At 48.3% G+C, this 23,544-nt stretch overlaps 1 protein-coding gene across 1 annotated transcript in view; it reads right to left on the bottom strand.

The window, feature by feature from the left end:
- Window positions 1-23,544, bottom strand: part of PSTPIP1 (proline-serine-threonine phosphatase interacting protein 1) — a 116,225-nt gene that overhangs the window by 17,612 nt on the left and 75,069 nt on the right. The window contains exon 8 of the mRNA XM_073652666.1: window positions 8,714-8,759. Within this exon, the coding sequence (XP_073508767.1) occupies window positions 8,714-8,759 (46 nt within the window). The remainder of the gene's footprint in view (window positions 1-8,713; window positions 8,760-23,544) is intronic.

Raw genomic sequence — 23,544 nt, 5'->3', positions numbered from 1 at the left:
AGAATTCCACAATTTCTGTCTGCTATTTCATGTTTCTTCTCTGCTAGATTTCTAAAACTTATCCCACAATGTCTGTCCACTATTTTATCATTCTTCTCTGCTAGATTTCTAAAACTTAACATGGATAAAACAGAATTCAACATTTTGCCCCATCTCACTCAACCCCCCCAACAGACCTATCCATCAAAGTCAATGGCTGCTCACTCTCCCCAGTCCTGTGAGCTCGCTGCCTCGGGGTAATCCTGGACTCTGATCTCTCCTTCACACCACATATCCAAGTCCTTTCCACTTCCTGCCGACTGTAACTCAAAAATATTTCCCAGATCCACACATTCCTTAATCAAGAATCTGTAAAAACACTAGTGCATGCCCTCATCATCTCCCGCCTCGACTACTGCAATCTCCTGCTCTGTGGCCTCCCTTCTAACACTCTCGTACCCCTCCAATCTATCCTAAACTGTGCTGCCCAATGAATCCACCTGTCCCCCCGCTATTCCCCCACCTCTCCTTTGTCAATCCCTTCACTGGCTCCCCATTGCCCAGAGACTCCAGTTCAAAACCCTAACCTTGGCATACAAAGCCATCCATAACCTGTCTCCTCCATACATCTGTAACCTAGTCTCCTGGTACTTACCTGCACGCAACCTCCGATCCTCACAAGATCTCCTTCTCTACTTCCCTCTTATTTCCACTTCCCACAATCACATACAAGATTTCTCCCGCGCATCTCCCCTACTCTGGAACTCTCTACCCCAACATATCATACTCTCGTCTATTGTGGAAAACCTCAAAAGGAACCTGAAGACCCACCTTTTCTGACAAGCCTACAACCTGCACTAACCCTCGCTCCACTATACCGCTGAACGAACAGCTCTACCCTCTTCTACTGTATCCTCACCCATCCCTTGTAGACTGTGAGCCCTCGCGGGTAGGGTCCTCTCTTCTCTTGTACCAGTCGGTGACTTTTATTATTTAAGATTATTGTACTTTTTTTTTATTATGCATACACCTTTTCACATGTAAAGCGCCATTTAATAAATGGCGCTATAATAATAAATAACAATAATACTAATATGGTCCAACTCATAGCGCCCTATATAGTGTGATGGTCTCCCACAGCCCCCCAAAAATAAAAAAATCCCTATACTCACATAATCCAGACACCTCATCCTCCACAGCGTCTGTCTCTTCTATCCATTCTCACAGTGGATGCTGGCGGCGCAATGCAGTGAAGTCATTGCACCGCCGATGTCTCCTCCTTGGTGCTGGCCTCCGGCAGGTTGCAAGATTCTCATAACAATGTAGCAGACAAGGTGGCCCACATCCAGACAGGCCCTTCTGGCATTTGCCAGAATTGCCAGATGGCCAGTCCGGCCCTGTGCCCTCCGGACGAGAGACTGTCATTATTTATGTTTTATGTGTCGTAACGCAGCTCTTGTCAATGCTTTTCTATCTTTTGCAATTTTTTTTTATATTATCACCATCAATCTGCACTACTACTTTTTTAGCCCTCTCAGTGATGATTTGCAGATACATAGGATTTGGTTTGTCTCCAGGGAATTGATGGTAAATTCAGATCTCCCATCAAAGGGTTGATGTGTGTTTTTTAACCACACATTTGACCTGTATGAAATACAATACTATGGTGTCAGTATTATTTACACCTAGGTTGTTGTTTTTTCTTTGTTTCAGAGTTACAGCATTGTAACAATGTGACCCTTTTTAATGCATAAAATACAAAATGTTTGGAAACAGAGGATCTTTATTTTAAGAGCTTTTGTAAATAAAGTCTGAAAAAAGTTGTGAGATTTTGCAGAGTCTTCATTTAAACCATCAGTAGCCACCAGAAGGCTTCACAATTAGAGGAAGCTTTTCATGTGGACCAGGTGGAAATGGAGGAAGAAAGTACACAGGGTGATACTACCCAGCCTAGCCTCATCTCATCTTCTCAGCATGGACTGGGTGATAATGAGGAGGAGGCTGAGAAGGAGGAGAAACAGGAGATGGTTGCCAGTGCTACAGAGGGTACTACCCACACCAGATTCATCCAGTCTTTTTAGCGTGGATGGGCAGAAGAGGAGGAGAGGGAGGGGGAGGAGAAACATAAAGCCAAATCATATGTTCATTTTTTTCTGGTGTATTCCCATCCACCATATGGTTCATGGTTTTTGCAACACCAGCATCCCTGCATTCTTCTGCTCCTCCCATGCAGCAGGGACGCTGACATACTCAGCGCCCAGGCCGCACTGCTGCGTCTCCTGCTTTGCCTCCTGTGTTCCAGGGTCTGCGCCCGCCACACAGGTTCCTTGGCAAAATGCTTAGGGCATGTGCGCACTTCCTGTCTCTTAAAGAGACAGAGTGCACACTCCTAATGTGTTCCCAGCCAATAGCGGGGAGGCACATAATACTTAAGGTATCTCCACCTGTTGGGAGGTGCCTGAGCAACAATTGTAGTTAGTCAATCTGCAAGCTTGTTATCAGGTCCCTGTACCAGTCCAGTTAAACCTGTACCAGTACTAGTTCTGCTTTCCAGTATCTGTCTTGTCTGAGACAATCCTGAAACCGCTCTGGTACGTGAACCCGAAACCTTTCCGGCGGTACCTAAACCTGAAACTGCTCCAGCGGTACCTGAACCTGAAACTGCTCTGATGGTATCTGAACCTGATCTGATACCTCCCTGGCGGTGAGTGAACCTGAAACTACTCTGGTGGTACCTGAACCTAAAACCGCTCCAGTGGTAAGAGAGCCGGAAACCACACCTGCAGTACCCAAATCCTGAAACCACTCTGGCTGTACCTTTGCCTAAATTCCACGCTACCAGTACTGGTTCCAGAGACAGTCCTATCTGAACCAATGTCTAGGTCAGTATCATCTGTATTTGGTCCTGCCTTGGACTCTGAGTCCGTTTCTGCCATTCTGACCCTTGGGGTCAGCTGCCGCAGTTCCGGGGACTGCCCTAGGAGTGGTACTTGGTAGCCGCTTAAACATGCCCCTCCAGGGTAAGCCTGGCCCGTGGTGCAGTGGGTCCACGAACCACCAGCGTGACAGTTTACTCTTTTTCTTGTCCTCCTTGTCTAATCCAAAACTATCTCTCCTCCAGCAGCTATCCCTACACTGAATGCAGCTAACAGCAGTATTAATACGAATAAAAGATGTAGCCTTGATAAGGACTTTTGGATTTTGGTTGCATCAGCAAGGACTGAGGGGCATATAGGAAGGAATTATTGCCTTAAATGCAAAACTATCCCTTCTCTAGCACCTATCTCTACACTAAATGCAGCTAACAACAGTATTAATAGTGAATAGAATAGATGTTTCCCTGTAAAGGACTTTTGGTTTTAGGTTTCAGCAGCAAGGACTGTAAGGCAATAAACTGTGCCTATAGGCCTCTAATGCAAAACTATCCATTCTCCAGCACCTATCCTTGCACTAAATGCAGCTAACAGCAGTATTAATAGGGAATAAAATAGATGTAGCCCTGATAAGGAGTTTTGATGTAAGGTTAGCAGCAGCAGCAAGGACTCTAAGGTAATAAACCCTGCCTATGTGCCTCTAATGCTAAACTAGCCCTTTTCCAGCATCTCTCCCTACCACGTGTCCAGCTTGGATACCCAATAGTTGTACGGCACAGAGGAATAACGGAGGACACTGGTAGGGTCGGCTAGGTACTCCTTTCCCATCTTCTAAACCTTTTCCCTCCTTCTCAGATTACCCTGCACATCAGGGCATTGGCGCTGGGAGGGTCTAATGAAACTGTTCCAGACTTTGATAGTCTTCTCCTGCCTCTGTTGGACCTGTTGTGTGTCTCCCTCATCTCTCCTCCTTGGTTGCCCAAAGAACTATGACCTCTGCCACCAGCGTTGGCAGATGGGAATTATTTTTACTAATTGATCAACTAAGGCCTTCTGGTATTGCACCATTTTACTAGCCTTCTCTGCCGTAGAGAGATGGATATTCCTCCTTGTAGCGTGGGCCGAGAAGGGTGAACTTTCCCATGACTTTTCCTTGCCTTTCCCGTGACCATCGCGTTATATGCAGTGTTGGTATAAAGTCAGCCATGTGTGCCAGACTCCCAACAGGCAAGACTTCCCTGTCCCCACCAGGAGGACGACTATCCATCTCCTTCTTTTCCTCCTCCCTCTCCTCCTTCTCCTCCTCTTAAGCCCATCTACACTGAACAGATGGGATGAAGCTGGTGTGGGTAGTACCCTCTGTAGCGGAGACAACCATCTCCTGGTCATCCTCCTCAGAGTCCTCATTATCACCCAATTCACACTGAAAATATGAGGCTGGGCTGGGTAGTATCACCCTGTCTTCTTTCTTCCTCCATCTCCACCTGGTCCGCAGGCTTCCTCTTTAATTGAGAGCAGCGAGCATTTGAGTAGACACAGAAGCAGGATAGGTACGCTGTTTATGGCATCATCAACGCTCACCATCTTTGTTGATTCCTCAAAGTTTTGTAGAACCTCACAGATATCAGACATCCAGGCCCACTCGTCGGTTGTTATGTGCGAAGGGTGACTGGAATAACGACGGGCATATTGTAGCTGGTATTCAACTACTACTCTCTGCTGCTCACAAAGCCCTCCCAACATATGTAATGTTAATTTCCAGCCCATGGTCACGTCGCAAACCAGTCGGTGAGGTGGCACTTGCAAGCGCTGCTGCAGCAGCACTGCCAGACCGGCGGCAGCTGTAGGTGACTTGCAGAAATGGATGCACAAACGACATACCTTCACAAGTGATTCAAGCAAATCTGGGTAGGTTTTCAGAACCACTAAGCTGAGCACATGGGCCAGGCATGATACATGTGCGAAGTTACCAAACTTGAGGCCACCACCACGTTAAGACCATTATCACACATGACCATGCCTGGTTGTAGGTTCAGTGGCGAAAGCCACAGATCTGTCTACTCTGTTAGACCTTTCAACAACCCTGCGGCGGTGTGCTGTTTGTCATCTAATTTAAAATTAGTTTCAGCAGAGCCTGTTGCAGCTTCACTGACGCAGTGCTGCAGTGCTTCCAGCTTGTGACTGATTATGGATGACAATTTGAAGGAGGTGGAGGTGGTGCAGGAACTGGTGTAGGAGGGGGGGGGACTTTGATGGAACTAGATGTTGCAAATCTAGGTGTCGGTAGCACGTGTAGTGTCCCAATGTCCAATTTGTGAGGAAAATGCAGCGTCCCTGGCCACGAGCACTTGTCCATGTGTTGGTGGTTAAGTGGACCTTCTCAGTAACTGCATTGGTCAGGGAATGGGTGACACAACAGGAAAAATAGTGGTGGCTGGGCGCCTAGTACCGAGGGACGGCCACCGCCATGAGGTTGCGGAAAGCCTCAGTGTCCACAAGCCTAAATGGCAACATTTGCATGGCAAGAAGTATGGAAATGTAGCCGTTTAGTTTTTTGGCACGTGGGTGGCTGAGTATTTCCGCTTTGGTTCCAAGGCTTGGGGTAGTGACAGCTGAGCGCTGCGCTGGGAGAAGGAAGGGGATGTGGTTACTGATGGTGTTTGCGAATATCCGATTACAGATGCAGGGCAGGAGGCATTGGCGCCTGCGTCCTGGACAGGGGATGGCAAGCACGTAGCACAGGGGAAGAGGCAGTGGTGTCACCCGTAGATACTGATTGTGGACCCAAGTGTTAGGCCCACTTAGTCGGGTGCTTGGATGACATGTGCCTGAGCATGTTGGTGGTGGTCAGGCTGGTAGTAGTCAGGCCCCTGCTGATCTTGGTACGGCACAGGTTGCAAATGACCGTTTTCTTGTCTTCCGCACTTTCGGTAAAAAAAACACTAAAAAAACACCAGATTGGGGAATACCTAACCCTTGGCCTGGGATTTTGTCACGTGTGGGTGCTCTAGAGAACAGTTGCCCACCTTCTCCCTCTGGCAACCCCACTGCCTCTGCCTACCTATTGCGGTGCTGCAGGTTGGGTCAGTGACTTCATCGTCCACCACCTCGTCTTCCACTTACGCACTTTTGTCCTCCTCCTGACTTGTTGACTTAAGAACATGACTTGTTGGCAACTGTGTACCATCATCATCTACCTCTTGAGACACTAATGCCATTCCCCACCGTTGTCTTCTTCTGTCCGTGGCTGCTCAAATATTTAGGCATCACTACACATCATCTCCTCATGTCCCTCTTGAAATGTGCATGGCGAGAGGCCAGAATCAATAAATAGTAATGTAAAGAGCTCCTCTGAGTGTCTGAGTGTGGGATCAATTGTCTCCTGGGATTCGTCATGGTGGGAGGAAGGAGGAACAGGGTGAGGATTGTGTGGTCCAGGCTGGCTAGTGAGACTGGACTGTGTGGAAGACAGGGTGGTGCTGGGAAACATACTGGAAGCATTATCTTCTATCCAACTGACCACCAATTCACACTGTTCTGGCTTGACTGCAAAGTGGGACAGGAAGCTAGGTATCATGCTCCCCCAGCATGGAACAGGATAACCTGGCCCACGGCCTCGGCCTCTGCATGCACCATCAGCAGCACGTCCACTTCCCCGGCCCTTACCGCACGCCTTGCACATATTAAATTAGGTATGCAGCTAAGAGTGGTATTAATAGGGACTAGAACAGAATAGATGTAGGCCTAAAAATAAGTTTTGGTTTTAGGTTTCTTCAGCAAGGACTGTAAGGCTATAAACCCTTTCAATAGGCCTGTAATGTACTACTATTCCTTCTCCAGCAGTTATCCCTACACTAAATACAGCTAACACCGGTATTTATGTTGAATAGAATAGATGTAGCCCTGATAACGAGATTTTGTTTTAGGTTTCTGCGGAAAGGACTGTAATGCACTACTATCCCTTCTCAAGCAGTTATCCCTACACTAAATACAGCTAACAGCAGTATTTATATTGAATAGAATAGATGTAGCTTTGATAAGGAATTTTGGTTTTACATTTCTGCAGCAAGGCCTGAAATGCACTACTATCCCTTCTCCACCTACTATCCCTACACTAAATACCGCTAACAGCAGTATTTATATTGAATAGAATAGATGTAGCCCTGAAAAGGACTATTTGGTCATAGGTTTCAGCAGCAAAGACTGTGAAGCAATATACAGTGGGTAAGGAAAGTATTCAGACCCCTCTACATTTTTCACTCTTTGTTTCATTGCAGCCATTTGGTAAATTCTAAAAAGTTCATTTTTTTTTCTCATTAAAGTACACTCTGCACCCCATCTTGACTGAAAAAAACCCAGAAATGTAGAAATTTTTGCAGTATTGAGTAGAAGCACCCTTTTGAGCTAATAAAGCCATGAGTCTTCTTGGGAATGATGCACCTGGATTTGTGGATCCTGTGCCATTCTTCCCTGAGATCCTCTCTAGTTCCGTCAGGTTGGATGGTGAACGTTGGTGGACAGACATTTTCAGGTCTCTCCAGAGATGCTCAATTGGGTTTAGGTCAGGGCTCTGGCTGGGCTAGTCAATAATGGTCACAGAGTTGTTCTGAAGCCAATCCTTTGTTGTTTTAGGTGTGTGCTTAGCGTCATTGTCTTATTGGAAGGTGAATCTTCGACCAAGTCTGAGGTCCAGAGCACTCTGGAAGAGGTTTTCATCCAGGATATCTCTGTACTGGGCCGCATTTATTTTCCTTCAATTGCAACCAGTTTCCCTGTCCCTGCAGCTGAAAAACACCCCCATAGCATGATGCTGCCACCACCATGTTTCACTGGTGGGATTGTATTGGGCAGGTGATGAGCAGTGCCTGTTTTTCTCCACACATACCGCTAAGAATTATCACCAAAAAGTTCTATCTTCGTCTTATTTCTCATAGTCTGGGAGTCCTTCATGTGTTTTTGAGCAAACTCTATGAGGGCTTTCAAATGTCTTGCACTGAGGAGAGGGTCCCTCGGGCCACTCTGCCATAAAGTCCCAACTGGTGGAGGGCTGCAGTGATAGTTGACTTTGGTGGAGGGCTGCAGTGATAGTTGACTTTGTGGTACTTTCTCCTATCTCCCTACCGCATCTCTGGAGCTCAGCCACAGTGATATTGGGGTTCTTCTTTACCTCTCTCACCAAGGCTCTTCTCCCATGATTGCTCAGTTTGGCTGGACGGCCAGGTCTTGGAAGACTTCTGGTGGTCCCAAACTTCTTCCATTTAAGGATTACTGTGCTCTTAGGAACCTTGATTAATGCAGAAATTCCTTTGTAACCTTGGCCAGATCTGTGCCTTGCCACAATTCTGTCTCTGAGTTCCTTGGGCAGTTCCTTTGAGCTCATGATTCTCATTTGGTCTGACATGCACTGTGAGGTCTTATATAGACAGGTGTGTGCCTTTCCAAATCAAGTCCTATCAGTTTAATTAAACACAGCTGGACAATGAAGGAGTAGAACCATCTCAAGGAGGATGACAAGGAAATGGACAGCATGTGACTTAAATATGAGTGTCTGAGCAAAGGGTCTGTATACTTATGACCATGGGATATATCAGTTTTTCTTTTTTAATAAATTTGCAAAAATTTCTACATTTCTGTTTTTTTTCAGTCAAGATGGGGTGCAGAGCGTACTTAATTGAGAAAAAAATGAACTTTTTAGAATAGTAATGAGCTCTGATGGTTGCTGTAGGCACCAAGGACACTTTTTCGGTTAGTTTGATAAATTGGGCCCAGTGATTTCTGCAGAAATTCTGAGGGTTTACATTCACAGGATATGAAAGTAAAATAACCACAGCTTCTCGGCAAGCTGCCAACATTGTATGTACCTGCATCCTTAGCTGCTTCTTCACAGTGTTTCACTTTGTTCTGGATCTGAAATATAAAAAGATTCAATGTTTCTTTTTTGTTCTACGAGGAAAAAAATTATCATTTGGAAGTTTTGAGTCATTTTATTTAGGGAGATGATGATACCTAAAAAGGTAGATGGATGACCTTTTTTTTGTGTAATAATAACAGGACTTGGCTACCGTGGATCCAGAGGGACATCTATATAACCAATGTACTCTAGCATGCAAATTTACAATGTCACCAGTACTACTTGCCTATTTGCAAGGCTTCAATATCCCAAGTGAAAAAAAAGGACTATTTTGAAGGCGCTGCGGGTGTAGATATTTTGTGTATCCACTGAAAGTAGGAGGCTAGGGTCACTTCAATGCCTCAGCCGCTTTCTATTGGCTTAAAAAATGAGATGTATAAAACTAATAAAAGTAAAAAACCACTTCGTGTTAATTTACTCTTCCAAAAAAGCTGTACAATTTTGGAACATTTGTGTGACAATGGGAAATGACACATTTTTTGGGAACTGTAAAGAGGAACCAAAGACTGATTTTCTAAAACCCTGAGGTATCGCATGAGTACAGTATTGACGTTAGCTTACTGTATATATATATATATATATATATATATATATAGATTTATACAGTATATCATGCATGGATTATAAAGCAGTGAGTCTAACCTGGGAGCTTTATGTGTCATTATAAGTGTTACAGACCACATTTCTGCCGTGTTTCACACTATGTTCTGACTCAGATTATTTTTCTGACTATTTTATTACTTTTTTACGTTAGGGATTTTTTTGTAACCACATGCTATCATTATGAAGCTATTTTGCTTCCTTTTCACTTTTTACTCTCTTAGGCCACGAAACCACTATCAGTATTTGGTCAGTATTTTTTCTCAGGAGTGGTAGCCAAAACCAGGTGAGGAACAATCAGAGAAAAGGTATAATAGAAACAAGTGCACCAATTCTGCATTTATCACCCACTCTTGGTTTTGGCTCCCACTCCTGAGAAAAAATACTGACCAAATACTGACCAAATACTGATAGCGGGGCCGTGGCTTAAGGCTACGTTCCTACGATGAGCTTTTGGTTATTTTCTGCACCATTTCTGCACCTACGTATTAGGCACGTTCACATGTTCAGCATTCGGTCAGTATTTTACATCAGTATTTGTAAGCCAAAACCAGGAGTGGGTAATAAATGCAGAAGTGGTGACGTGTTTCTATTATACTTTTCCTCTGACTGTTCCACTCCTGGTTTTGACTTACACATACTGAGCTAAAATACTGACCAAATACTGAATGTGTAAACAGCCTTAAATAAATTAGGTTACTTGCGTTTTTTCATTTAATTTTTGTGTGCGTTTTTTACATGCGGTTTTATTGAGGTTTTATCTAGTTTTTAAAACTGCATCTTTTGTCTCTTTTTGCTATGTCATGTTTTATATAAAGCTGCTTTGATTATGATACTTCCTAGCATTTGGCTTTAACAAAATTTATTGACATAGTCATGTGCGGATCACATGCGTTTTTGCTGTGTTTCCTCCATGAAAACGCAGTAAAAACGAGGGGCGATTTTTACATGCAGATTTTCCGCATGTAATGCAAGTCTATGGCGAGAATCCGCACAGAAAACTCAGCGTATCGGCAAGAGAAATTGACCTGTTATGGATTTGAAACATACACCGCAGGTCAGTTTATGCTGATTAAAAAAAAGCACAGTGGGCAGGAGATTTCTATAAATCTTTTCTACTTTGCAGGAATTATAAGACGCTGCGTCTTAGATGCAGTGAAAATACGGTTTTATATAGCAGACCTGTAATTTACTAATATTATTCTATACAGAGACCTAGTGTGAATAGCTTCACCGACACTGCAACGGAATGAAAATGGAAGAAATGGCTGATTTTGGAACACTGTTATAGGTGATCTGACAGAGAACCACGGTTTTAAATAGCAGGCCTTTAATTTACTAATATTATTCTACACAGAGACCTAGTGTGAATAGCTTGACCAACACATTGCAACGAAATGAAAATGGAAGAAATGGCAGTTCACCAAAAGCTCATCTTGGTCTTAGTGGTTAGCGCACTCCTATTTTACATGCTGATAAATTCCAGTTTTACTAAATTAACCATAGAGATACTTTTTTGTAGGTGCTGTGCAAAATGTCCTTATGTGCTTGTGTAGTTCAGTACTGTGATGAACCTGTAGCCGCCATCTTGGTAATGATAAATCATATCCAGGGATGGCCACACTTCAGCAGCCCCCACCCTTGGGACCTTCTGTTAAAACGTCAACTAGATAGTTTCCCCCCATCCAGGCTCCTGTAAGATAAGAAGCCTACTTAACACTTGAATGCTAGGAGCTTCAAAGACTTCGAGAGGAAACACAGCCAGCAGGGGGGGGTGCTTCGTCTATCTGTACCTGACCATTTGTCCCATAGGACTAGTTTCTTTGTCTGTCACAAGCATGGAGGCATAAGATATAGAAACATGAATAGTACACGCATGTTGCGTGGGATGGGCCAATAAAAAAATATCACGGCGTCCCGGAGCCATTGCGCACACAAGCCTCCGCGGTAGACGTTTGTACGTGCTCTGGAAGCCAAGATATAGCGCGGAGCCATTCCTGAGGACCGTATGGTATCATAATTGATATCAAAAGGTCGGTTACGGCGGCCCGAATCCATGGGAACCCCTGGGGGTATCATGAGACCATCCCAGAAGAAGTTATTGGGTTCCATAGAATTTGGGCTTCTGATCGAAGTTAGACCTGAGGGTGGAGACTGAGCCAGCTGACCTCACCAGCAGTGGGCGGGACGGGGCAGGTAAGATAGCAGGACAGACAAGAGACAAGTCAGTCTTGACCCAAGAGTGGGGTGCTGAACATCTGAGCACCAGCTGAGGCCACCAAGGGGAGGAGCAGTTTGACCATGCGGTGGTAGGCCTCAGCCTGTAACAAAGAACCGTGCCTGCGACCGCAGAATCCTCTCCCTGCGTCACAAGAAAATCAAGAAACCGGTAACTGATATGCTGTGGTGATTCTGTGTGTTGTATTCCATTGTTGTATAGTTTAGCCTGACCTTATACCTGTGTATATTTAGTTGTATATCGTGTATCTAGTGTATTATTATAATCAATTACCTCAAGTAATTGTGGGCCTGCCTTTTATTCTGCATAACGAACGCACGTCCGTGTGAGCTCGGCTCAAGCCAAAAACGCTACCCAGGGTTGGTTCCTGACCCGATATAGGCCCATTCACGGACTGGGCGTATATCTAAAATAGGGACTGGTGGCAGCATACCAACTGGGGATTGGGGAAGGCTGGTAGTGACGGTCGGAGGTTCAGATATATATATTCCTGGCGCGGCCAAGGAAGATATATATACCGCCCTCACTACAGAGGGCCCCGATACCCAGTAGGTTACAGGACAGTCTCCCTGGCGACCGCTTATCCTAGGTGCAGTTCCTTGACTGACCTGAGGCTAAGAGGGCGCTAGCGAGTTGTGCTGTGTAGTGACGTTACGGTTTAGTGACGTTGAAGGGATAACACACTACCGTGTTCCCTGCGCTGGTTGCAGCTTCCTGGCACTACTTTCTCTAGGTGCAGTACCTTGACTGACCTGAGAGGTAAGGGGGCGCCAGAGAGCTGCACCCACCGGCCGGCTTTCCTCACATTGGTGGCAGAGCGGTGGGATTGCAGAATAATAGTGTTGTGGGACCCCTACTCCCAGGCACTAAAGACTGCCAGTGGTAACTTCCACTGCTGGAGTCTTAAGGTCAGCCCAACGTTAGACGGTCAGGCTAAAAGTATAACAAGGTGTGTGCAAACTCAGGGTTGCAGCGGTGTCGGTTACCAAGATGGCAGACGGCACCAGGAGCAAGACCCTGCAGGAGGCTAATGCTACGGTCCGTGTGGCAGGAGGGGAGGACATTGTTACTCATGGCGAGGAGGAGTCCAGCCCGGGCACCTCAGGGAGCCAGTCCCCAGTATACGGTCCCGCAGTGGGCTGCCCACCACCTACCCAGCCCAGCCTGTCCAGATCACAAGCCCTTTTACAAGCGGCTATGGCAAGTCTCCAGTCTCATGGCGATGCCGTCTACAAAACCCTCCTGGCAGCATCAGAGAAGGCAGCGGAGGAGGAGCGCGAAGCTGCGGAGCGCCGGGAGGCTGCGGAGCGTGAAGCTGCAGAGCGCCGGGAGGCTGCGGAGCGTGCAGAGCGAGCTGCGGAGCGCCAGCACCAACTGGACCTGGCCCAGCGGGGGCTTCCGCTAGAGCAACCAACCCATCAGGAGACCAAGTCGTCCAAAGTCCGAGCTGAGGACTTCCCTCTACTGGAGAAGGATGGGGACCTGGACTCCTTTCTGGTGGCATTTGAACGGACCTGTCTTCAGCACCATCTGGCCCGGGATCAGTGGGCCAGATACCTGACCCCCCGTTTGAGGGGTAAGTCCCTGGATGCCTTGGGGGACTTACCTGCCGGGGAGGTACAGAACTACGACTGCATCAAGCGGGCCCTGATCCGGCAGTACAACCTCACTCCCGAGTCGTACCGCCAGAAGTTCCGGAGCCTGCTGCGTGGCCCCAAGGACACCTGGACCGATCATATGCGGGCGCTGTTGAGAGCCGCAGAGCACTGGACCTCGGGTCTAGCGCTTACTACCCGCCAGGAGGTCCAGGAACTGTTCGTCACGGAGCAGTTCTTGTGGAACTGCCCAGAGGACCTCCGACAGTTCCTCCGTGACCGAAAACCAACAGGGGCTTCTGCTACAGCCGCCCTGGCAGACGAGTATGCCAATAACAGGGCGCCTGAGCTGAAGAAGTCTGCCAGCAGCACCTGGAGAGGGGGTAAGCCCAGTCATGCCCCTGTTTCCCCGGCCCCTAGAACACAAGGGGTGTATCCCCCTGTTGCCCTCTCCAGGCAAGGACCAGACGTAAGACGTTGTCATCTATGCAACAAACCAGGACACTTTAGGGCTGAGTGTCCCCAGCGCCAAAAGACCCCATCCCAGTCCCAGAGAGCGCCCAATGTTTTGTGTGTGGGAGGGGGTGGTGGTAGGTCCCTGGACAACATCCAACCCGTCACCATAGGCCGTTCTGCGGTCATGGGACTGCGGGACACGGGCGCTGAACGAACACTGGTACGGCCTGAGGTGGTGTCCCCCCAGGACTTGGTACCAGGAAAGACTCTTTCCGTCTCCGGGGTTGGAGGCGTGGAGCCGGCACTTCCCGTTGCCATGGTGTATTTGGACTGGGGTGCCGGAAGGGGGATGCGGGAGGTGGGAGTAACGCCAAATATTCCCGCAAATGTTTTATTAGGGACCGACTTGGGGCGTCTAGTATCGCAGTATGTACCCTCTGAACCCCCAAGTTCGGCCCCCCAAGAGTGTATTGATTTGTCTGCTGCTAATGCCAACCATGTTGTATGTAGTGTGTGTCCTGCTGAGGAGGAGGGAGTGAAACCTGAGGGTAACACCTGCACAGACACAACACAAACAGGGTTAGTGAAAGCAGGTGGGGAGTGTGGGGATGCCCGCAGAGGTGCTCAGCCGGCGTGCCGTGACCTCTTGTCCTCCGGTGAGGGAGGGGGCGGGCAGGATTCTGTAGAGGGAAGCTCAGGGATGGAGAGGGGGGCAGCTACCGGCAGTGTAGGGCTCCCAGGGGTATCCAGGCTGCTGAGTATAGGCCCCCTGCAGGGGGAGGAACAGGCCATGGGAGGTGGGGGTGTCCCAAGAGAGGAGCCGCCAGGTAAGACCCCAGGGCAGGAGTTCCCCACATCCGAGATGTCCAAAGGCCTAGGAAGCCTGCCTGATCGGGCGGCTTGGTCAGAAACAGAGGGGAAGCAGGCACTACCCACGGTCACAGCGGTCATAGCCGCTGTCACCAGGAGTGGGAGCGCCGGAGCCCAAGGAGCCTTGCAGAGGTCCGACGGCTTCCCCACTTCTGACCAAGTGTCTGCCGGGTCAGACAGCGGCCAGGTGACATGCCCGGAGGGGCTGACAGAGGATGTGGCAGTTTCGTCGATTCTGGCCACATCAAGTCAGGAATTTCAGGCTGCGTTGGAAGCAGACGACAGCCTGAAAGCTCTCAAGGAACAGGCGGCACAGCCTCCCATGGAGTCAGACTGCGAGCGGGTGGTCTGGGACCAGGGACGGCTGTACCGGGTAACGGTCCAGCAGGGTTCACCGGAGGCGTGGCCCAGGGACCGACAGTTAGTGGTACCCTATCCGTTCAGGGCGGAATTGTTGCGGATCGCACGCGAGATTCCGATGGCCGGACACCTAGGGATCGCTAAAACCAAGGCCAGGATAGCTCAGCATTTCTACTGGCCTGGGATGGGAGCCGCGGTGGGTGCCTACTGCCGTTCGTGTGACACCTGTCAGAGGGTGGGGAAGGCGGGGCCGCGCCCCAAAGCCCCACTGGTAACTCTGCCAATCATCGAAGAGCCTGTCTCGAGGGTTGCTGTGGATCTTATTGGACCTCTGTCCACTCCCAGCCACTCCGGGAAATGCTTCATACTCACGGTAGTGGACTATGCCACCCGGTACCCGGAAGCGGTAGCTTTGTCGTCCATTCGGGCCGACAAGGTGGCTACCGCCTTACTGGAGATCTTCTCCAGAGTGGGTTTCCCCCAAGAAATGCTCACCGACCGAGGGACCCAGTTCATGTCGCGGCTGATGGAGTCCCTCTGTAAGCAAATGCAGGTGCAACATCTGGTGGCCAGCCCGTATCACCCACAGACTAATGGCCTGTGTGAGCGGTTCAATGGCACCTTAAAGCAGATGCTTAAGATGTTGGTCGACTCCCACGGGAGAGACTGGGAGCGTTACCTCCCACACCTCCTATTTGCTTACCGGGAGGTTCCGCAGGCCTCAACGGGGTTCTCCCCCTTTGAGCTCCTGTACGGGCGACGGGTACGGGGCCCCCTGGCTCTGGTGAAGGAAGCATGGGAAGGGGATTTGGCCACCCCCGAGGTGTCGGTCATCGAGTATGTCGTGCGCCACCGGGACAGGATGATGGCCTTGGCAAAGCTGGTGCAGGACAATATGGCCCAGGCCCAGGCCGACCAGAAGCGGTGGTACGACCAGAATGCTTGTGAGAGGACCTACCAGGTGGGTCAAAAGGTGTGGGTACTGGTCCCCGTACCACAGAACAAGCTTCAGGCAGCCTGGGAAGGTCCCTACTTCGTGCACCAGAAACTCAATGCCGTCACCTATCTGGTCACCCTGGATCACGCCCGTGGAAGGAGGAAGGCCTTCCACGTGAACATGATGAAGGCTCATCATGAGCGGGAAGCGACTGCCCACCCAGTGTGCAACCTTCCCGAGGAAGGAGAGGTAGAAACCCTCCTGGATCTGCTCACCCAAGCCAAGGCGGGTGGGTCCATCGAGGATGTGGGGGTTGGCCACCAGCTCACGGAGGACCAACGGTCCCAGCTGGGGACCACCCTGCACCCCTTCCGGGGGCTGTTCAGCAGCCTGCCCGGAAGGACTGAGATGGCTGTCCACGACGTGGACACTGGCGATCACCCGCCGATCCGGCGTTCAGCATATCGGGTCTCTTTCGAGGTGCAGGGAAACATGCGCCAAGAGATAGACGAGGTGCTGAAGCTGGGGGTGATCCAGGCATCCAGCAGCGTGTGGGCCTCGCCTGTAGTCCTCGTACCAAAGAAGGACCGAACTACACGGTTCTGCGTGGACTACCGGGGGCTCAACGCTGTAACGGCCACCGATGCGTTCCCCATACCACGCATCGATGACCTGCTCGATCGGATGGCCGGGGCTAAGTACCTGACCATCATGGATCTGAGCCGGGGGTACTGGCAGATTCCTCTGACCCCCGCGGCAAGGGAACGCTCTGCCTTTATCACCCCTTTTGGACTGTACGAGTCCACAGTGATGCCATTCGGCATGAAGAATGCCCCTGCCACTTTTCAGCGGATGGTCAATACGCTGCTTGAGGGACTTGAAGGGTACGCGGCTGCGTACTTGGACGATATTGCAGTCTTCAGTCCCACTTGGGAGGATCACCTAGAGCACCTGCGGCAGGTGCTCGGTCGGATCCACCGGGCAGGCTTGACCATCAAGCCGGAAAAGTGCCAGCTGGGCATGAGTGAGGTCCTCTACCTGGGTCACCGGGTAGGCGGGGGGGTTCTGAAGCCAGAACCGGGGAAAGTGGATGCCATCGCATCCTGGCCCACTCCTAGGACCAAAAAGCAGGTGATGTCCTTCTTGGGGACCGCCGGGTACTATAGGAGGTTCGTCCCACACTATAGCACCCTGGCCAAGCCCCTGACGGACCTCACCAAGAAGAAGCTGCCCGTCGCAGTCGACTGGACAGTCGCCTGCGAGACAGCTTTCGGGGCACTCAAGGCCGCCCTAAGTAGCTCCCCTGTACTGCAAGCTGCCGACTTCGACCGGCCGTTTGTGGTACAGACCGACGCCAGTGACTTTGGCCTCGGTGCTGTGCTAAGTCAGGTCAACACGACAGGCCAGGAACATCCTGTCTTGTACCTGAGCAGGAAGCTACTGCCCCGGGAGGTGGCTTACTCCACGGTGGAAAAAGAATGCCTGGCAATTGTATGGGCCCTGCAGCGTCTGCAGCCCTACTTGTACGGGAGCCATTTCACCGTGGAGACGGACCACAACCCCCTCAGCTGGTTACACACGGTCTCTGGGTCGAATGGCAGGTTGCTACGCTGGAGCCTCGCTCTCCAGCAGTACCACTTCTCCATTCGCCACAGAAGAGGCCGTGACCACGGTAACGCTGACGGGTTATCCCGGCAAGGGGAGGGTGCAGAAGGACGCACGGGGGAACACAGGAATGTGCTACCCCCTCGCGCCCTCGTATAGGGGGAGGTGTGATGAACCTGTAGCCGCCATCTTGGTAATGATAAATCATATCCAGGGATGGCCACACTTCAGCAGCCCCCACCCTTGGGACCTTCTGTTAAAACGTCAACTAGATAGTTTCCCCCCATCCAGGCTCCTGTAAGATAAGAAGCCTACTTAACACTTGAATGCTAGGAGCTTCAAAGACTTCGAGAGGAAACACAGCCAGCAGGGGGGGGTGCTTCGTCTATCTGTACCTGACCATTTGTCCCATAGGACTAGTTTCTTTGTCTGTCACAAGCATGGAGGCATAAGATATAGAAACATGAATAGTACACGCATGTTGCGTGGGATGGGCCAATAAAAAAATATCACGGCGTCCCGGAGCCATTGCGCACACAAGCCTCCGCGGTAGACGTTTGTACGTGCTCTGGAAGCCAAGATATAGCGCGGAGCCATTCCTGAGGACCGTATGGTATCATAATTGATATCAAAAGGTCGGTTACGGCGGCCCGAATCCATGGGAACCCCTGGGGGTATCATGAGACCATCCCAGAAGAAGTTATTGGGTTCCATAGAATTTGGGCTTCTGATCGAAGTTAGACCTGAGGGTGGAGACTGAGCCAGCTGACCTCACCAGCAGTGGGCGGGACGGGGCAGGTAAGATAGCAGGACAGACAAGAGACAAGTCAGTCTTGACCCAAGAGTGGGGTGCTGAACATCTGAGCACCAGCTGAGGCCACCAAGGGGAGGAGCAGTTTGACCATGCGGTGGTAGGCCTCAGCCTGTAACAAAGAACCGTGCCTGCGACCGCAGAATCCTCTCCCTGCGTCACAAGAAAATCAAGAAACCGGTAACTGATATGCTGTGGTGATTCTGTGTGTTGTATTCCATTGTTGTATAGTTTAGCCTGACCTTATACCTGTGTATATTTAGTTGTATATCGTGTATCTAGTGTATTATTATAATCAATTACCTCAAGTAATTGTGGGCCTGCCTTTTATTCTGCATAACGAACGCACGTCCGTGTGAGCTCGGCTCAAGCCAAAAACGCTACCCAGGGTTGGTTCCTGACCCGATATAGGCCCATTCACGGACTGGGCGTATATCTAAAATAGGGACTGGTGGCAGCATACCAACTGGGGATTGGGGAAGGCTGGTAGTGACGGTCGGAGGTTCAGATATATATATTCCTGGCGCGGCCAAGGAAGATATATATACCGCCCTCACTACAGAGGGCCCCGATACCCAGTAGGTTACAGGACAGTCTCCCTGGCGACCGCTTATCCTAGGTGCAGTTCCTTGACTGACCTGAGGCTAAGAGGGCGCTAGCGAGTTGTGCTGTGTAGTGACGTTACGGTTTAGTGACGTTGAAGGGATAACACACTACCGTGTTCCCTGCGCTGGTTGCAGCTTCCTGGCACTACTTTCTCTAGGTGCAGTACCTTGACTGACCTGAGAGATAAGGGGGCGCCAGAGAGCTGCACCCACCGGCCGGCTTTCATCACAAGTACATGTTGTCTTTGAGAGAGGAAGCACTGTGAATATCTGCCTTTTTGAAGTCATCAGTTCCTTTTAAAATACCTTCCTCATTATCAAAGTAAATTATGCCAAACACCAAACTAACCAGATTTTGTTTGTACTAACACAATTGAAGACACAATGAACCTTTGAGATGAACATCAAAATGTAGTTAAAATGGTCATCTCAGAGTGGGGAACAATATACACAGAATATTGAAAATTAAATAGGAAATGAAAACCTGCCCCAGAAAAATATAGTCTAGGTCAGGGCTCCCAACTCCAGTACTCAAGGCCCACCAACAGGTCATGTTTTCAGGATTTCCTTAGTATTGCACAAGTGATAATTACATCACCTGCACAGGCAATAATTCAATCACCTGTGCAATACTAAGGAAATCCAGAAAACATGACCTGTTGGTGGGCCTTGAGGATTGGAGTTGGGGAACCCTGGTCTAGGTGGTCTATTCAAAGACGTAGTCTCTCGGAGAGAGTTTAATGTTTCCGGTTATTAAATATACCTAAATAATACCGGACTAACGTGACACACCATGGATTACTATTACACAAAAATGACTGGTATGAGTATCAAGATTTGATAGTCCTCAGTGGTTGATACCTTTTAATGGCTAACTGAAAAGATGGTAACAAATCGCATGTTTCCAAGACTACTAGGGGCACAGAATAACACAAGACTACTACAGGCATAGAATAACACAAAATCTGAAGAGTCACATATTTATGCACAACAGGACACAGGAAAAATGCAATAGATAAGACAAGTGACGTGAGGCAGAACTATCAGTATGGGAGAGGGCGAAACAGTTGTGGCCGTAAATATTGGAATAGTTCATAGATAAGTCGTGTGACAGTTTTATTGTCCTGTGATTGAGGTCTGGTCCATTGTTGTGATGCCCCCATATGGTCTGAGGAGCACATTCCTTAGTAGAAAGACATAAATCCATGCAACACATTCATTCCTGCTGAGTGTGTCAAAGGTTCTCATAAGTTTGTACTCCCAAATTTTTCTGTCTCTCTCAGATTTGAAGTTACCTTTTAATACCAGTAATTTCATGTCCATGATGCTGTGATCGGGGATACAAAAATGTTTGGCCACAGGTAGATATATTCTGTTTTTCTTTTATTGTGTGGCGATGAGAATTCATCCTTGTTCTAAGTCCATACAGACCCCCAGTTGGACATTTGGTACATATAATTAAGCACACTACATTAGATGTGATGCAGCTGAAAGTACCTGGGATCTTGCAGTCCTGATGTGAGTTGGGCATCTTTATCTTGTCTGTGGTCATTATAAATGGACAGATTTAAATTTTTTTCTGGTTGCAGGGAAAGGTTCCTGTAGCTGTTGGAGAGGACAGGGAGATTTTGACAATGATGCTTCTTAGATATGGGGGCTGCCTAAAACACAGAAGTAGGGGTCTGGAAATATGGATTGTAATCGGGCATCTTTTTGTAGTAAAGGTTGTAGTTTCCGTACAGCTCCCTTTAGCGCCTCCAGATTTGGATTGTAGGTGACTAATAGAGGTACCAGGTTGCTTTCTTGTTGAGTTTTGTAATGTAGGAGATGATTCCTTGATATTCTGGTGGCTCTTGCAATCTGGTTTTCAATTGATCTTGGATGGTAGCCCTGATTCAAAACAATCTTTCTGATGCCACCAAGGTGTTTGTCTCTATCCATAGGGTTGGAACATATCTCATTGTATCTGATGGCTTGGCTGTAGACAATAGAGTTTTTTATGTGTTTTGGATGAAAACTGTCCCATTTAAGGTATGTTGGCCGGTACAAAAACATCTCTGTTTCATTGTTCTGTAACTTAATGATGGTGTCCAAAAAGTTAATTTCAGTACAGGAATAGTTGAGTGTTAAGTTGGTGGTGGGATGAAATTGATTAAAGTGTGCATGGAACGTCTTTAGCTGTTGCTCAGACTCCATCCAGATGATTAAAATATTGTCAATGTAATGGTAGTAGGCCAGAGGCCTGATGGGACATGAGGACAAAAAGTCACTTTCAAGCTTGGCCATGAAAATATTTGCGAACTGTGGAGCCATTTTACTTCTCATTGCTGTACCAGTCTCCTGTAGATATATGTTGTTATTAAATTCAAACTGATTGTGAGTGAGGATGAATTTTGTAACACCACAAAATCAGCATCAATTCCTGAATTTTCAGTGACGACTTTGCAGGCATTTAATCCATCCTGGTATGGGATATTAGAGTACAAAGATTCCACATCCATGGTGCCCAGGATGGTTCCTTCTGGTAGAGTACCTATTGCTGCTAGTTTATTCAATAGGTCAGTTGTGCCTTGAATGTAGCTAGGTCAAAGGTATAGCTAGGGGTTTGGTTCAGGGGAGGCAAAACTTTTAAGTGGGCCCCTAACCATGTAATCCTGATTACAACTATAATGGCGCACCAGAATAGTGGCTGTAGAAGAACCTCAGCAGATGACAGAGCTGTTATTAAAAAAAATCTTTATACAAAGAACAAAAATGATATTACCGCCATATGGTGACCATATAGTGGTAGATACCAGTCCTGCAAAACATATAAGAGATTACAGTACAGTTATTGATTGTGATTTACAGCTCACATTCTTTCTGGTGGAGTCATTCACTTTTCACAGTCACAACTTCTTCCAGCCAGGACTTGGCTGCTGAGATTACAACAAAGACACATATGACTTCTCACACTTCAGGCACTGTCTCCATTTATCTCCAACCTACACAATCTCCTCATCCTGCTGATACCCTAATGCAGATCCACTGCTGCCATATGTGTTTGTATTACTGCACCTGCTGTGTGGTACTGTGTGCCACTTAATTGTAGGCCTACTGGAGCCCTAGATTCCCCTTTCATTGCATTCGTAAAGTATGATGACCCTGCTGAACCCACCCCTCAACTGCCCCAGAAAAGAATTGTAACTCCAACACACTATGGTCCCCCAACTGTGACCCCCACACAGCCCTCGATGCAGTATAATGGGCCTACATACAATATAATGGCCCCACATCTCTTCACACTGTATAATAGCCTCCACACAGCATGATGGACCCCACACAAACCTTCACATTGTATTTGCTTACATATAGTTTAAAGGCCCCCACATAGTCTTATATACAGCATAACACACCCCATAGTCCATACAGTATAATGCACCCCCATAGCCCATACAGTATAGCGCACCCCCATTACCCATACAGTATAATACACCCCCATAGCCCATACAGTATAATGCACTTTCATAGCCCATACAGTATAATGCACCCCCGTAGCCCATACAGTATAATGCACCCCCGTAGCCCATAAAATATAATGCACTCCCATAGCCCATACAGTACAGTGCAACCCCATAGCCCATACAGTATAATGCATTCCCATAGCCCATACCGTATAATGCACCCCCGTAGCCCATACAGTGTAATGCACCTCCATAGCCCATACAGTATAATGCACCCCATAGTCCATACAGTATAACGCACCCCCGTAGCCCATAAAATATAATGCACTCCCATAGCCCATACAGTCTAATGCAAGCCCATAGCCCATACAGTATAATGCACCCCATATCCCATACAGTATATTTCCCCCCATAGCCCATAAAGTATAATGCACTCCCATAGCCCATACAGTATAATGCACCTCATAGTCCATACAGTATAATTCCCCCTATAGCCCATACAGTATAATGCACCCCATAGCCCATACAGTATAATGCACCCCATAGCCCATACAGTATAATGCACCCCCATAGCCCATACAGTATAATGCACCCCATAATCCATACCGTATAATGCACCCCATAGCCCATACAGTATAATGCACCCCCATAACCCATACAGCATAATGCACCCCCATATAGCATAATGCACCCCCATAGTACATACAGTATAATGCACCCCAATATAGTATAATGCACATGCACCCCCATAGCGCATACAGTATAATGTTCTAAAAAAAACTAAAATAAGATACAATACTCACCTCTCCTCCTCGTTCCCTAATGATCTCAGAGTAGAGGACGCCATGTAGTCATCGCGCTGAGACGTCAGACGCCGAGAAAGAATGATAGGGGAGGAAACGTCAGCTGATGCTCCCTCCTCCATCGCTTTTAACTGTAACGGCTGATGCCGATACAGTTGAATTTGCGAAGTGGCCCCTCAGCTCACGGACCCAATAGTGGCAGTGCAGGGAGATCGTTTCTCCCTGCTCTGCCGCAGAGTTTATTTGTATCGGTGCACACTGATACAGTTTAAAGTAGCGCAGCTCCAGGTGGGCGGCCCCTTAGAGCGCGGGGCTCGGGGCAGCCCCACTGGTAGCTACGCTACTGAGCTGGCTGTATCCTTTACCAGGGGTTTAAGAATACCCTCTACACATCTAGAAACCTGCTCAGTAAGGGTGCCCACACATGAAATAATTGGTCTTCCTGAATTTCTAGATT

Source organism: Phyllobates terribilis, unplaced genomic scaffold, assembly GCF_046119375.1.
Source record: "Phyllobates terribilis strain yellow unplaced genomic scaffold, ASM4611937v1 Scaffold_11__3_contigs__length_659146591, whole genome shotgun sequence".
In the NCBI taxonomy this organism is placed as follows: Eukaryota; Metazoa; Chordata; class Amphibia; order Anura; family Dendrobatidae; genus Phyllobates; species Phyllobates terribilis.
This window is presented reverse-complemented; position numbering and strand designations above follow the sequence as displayed.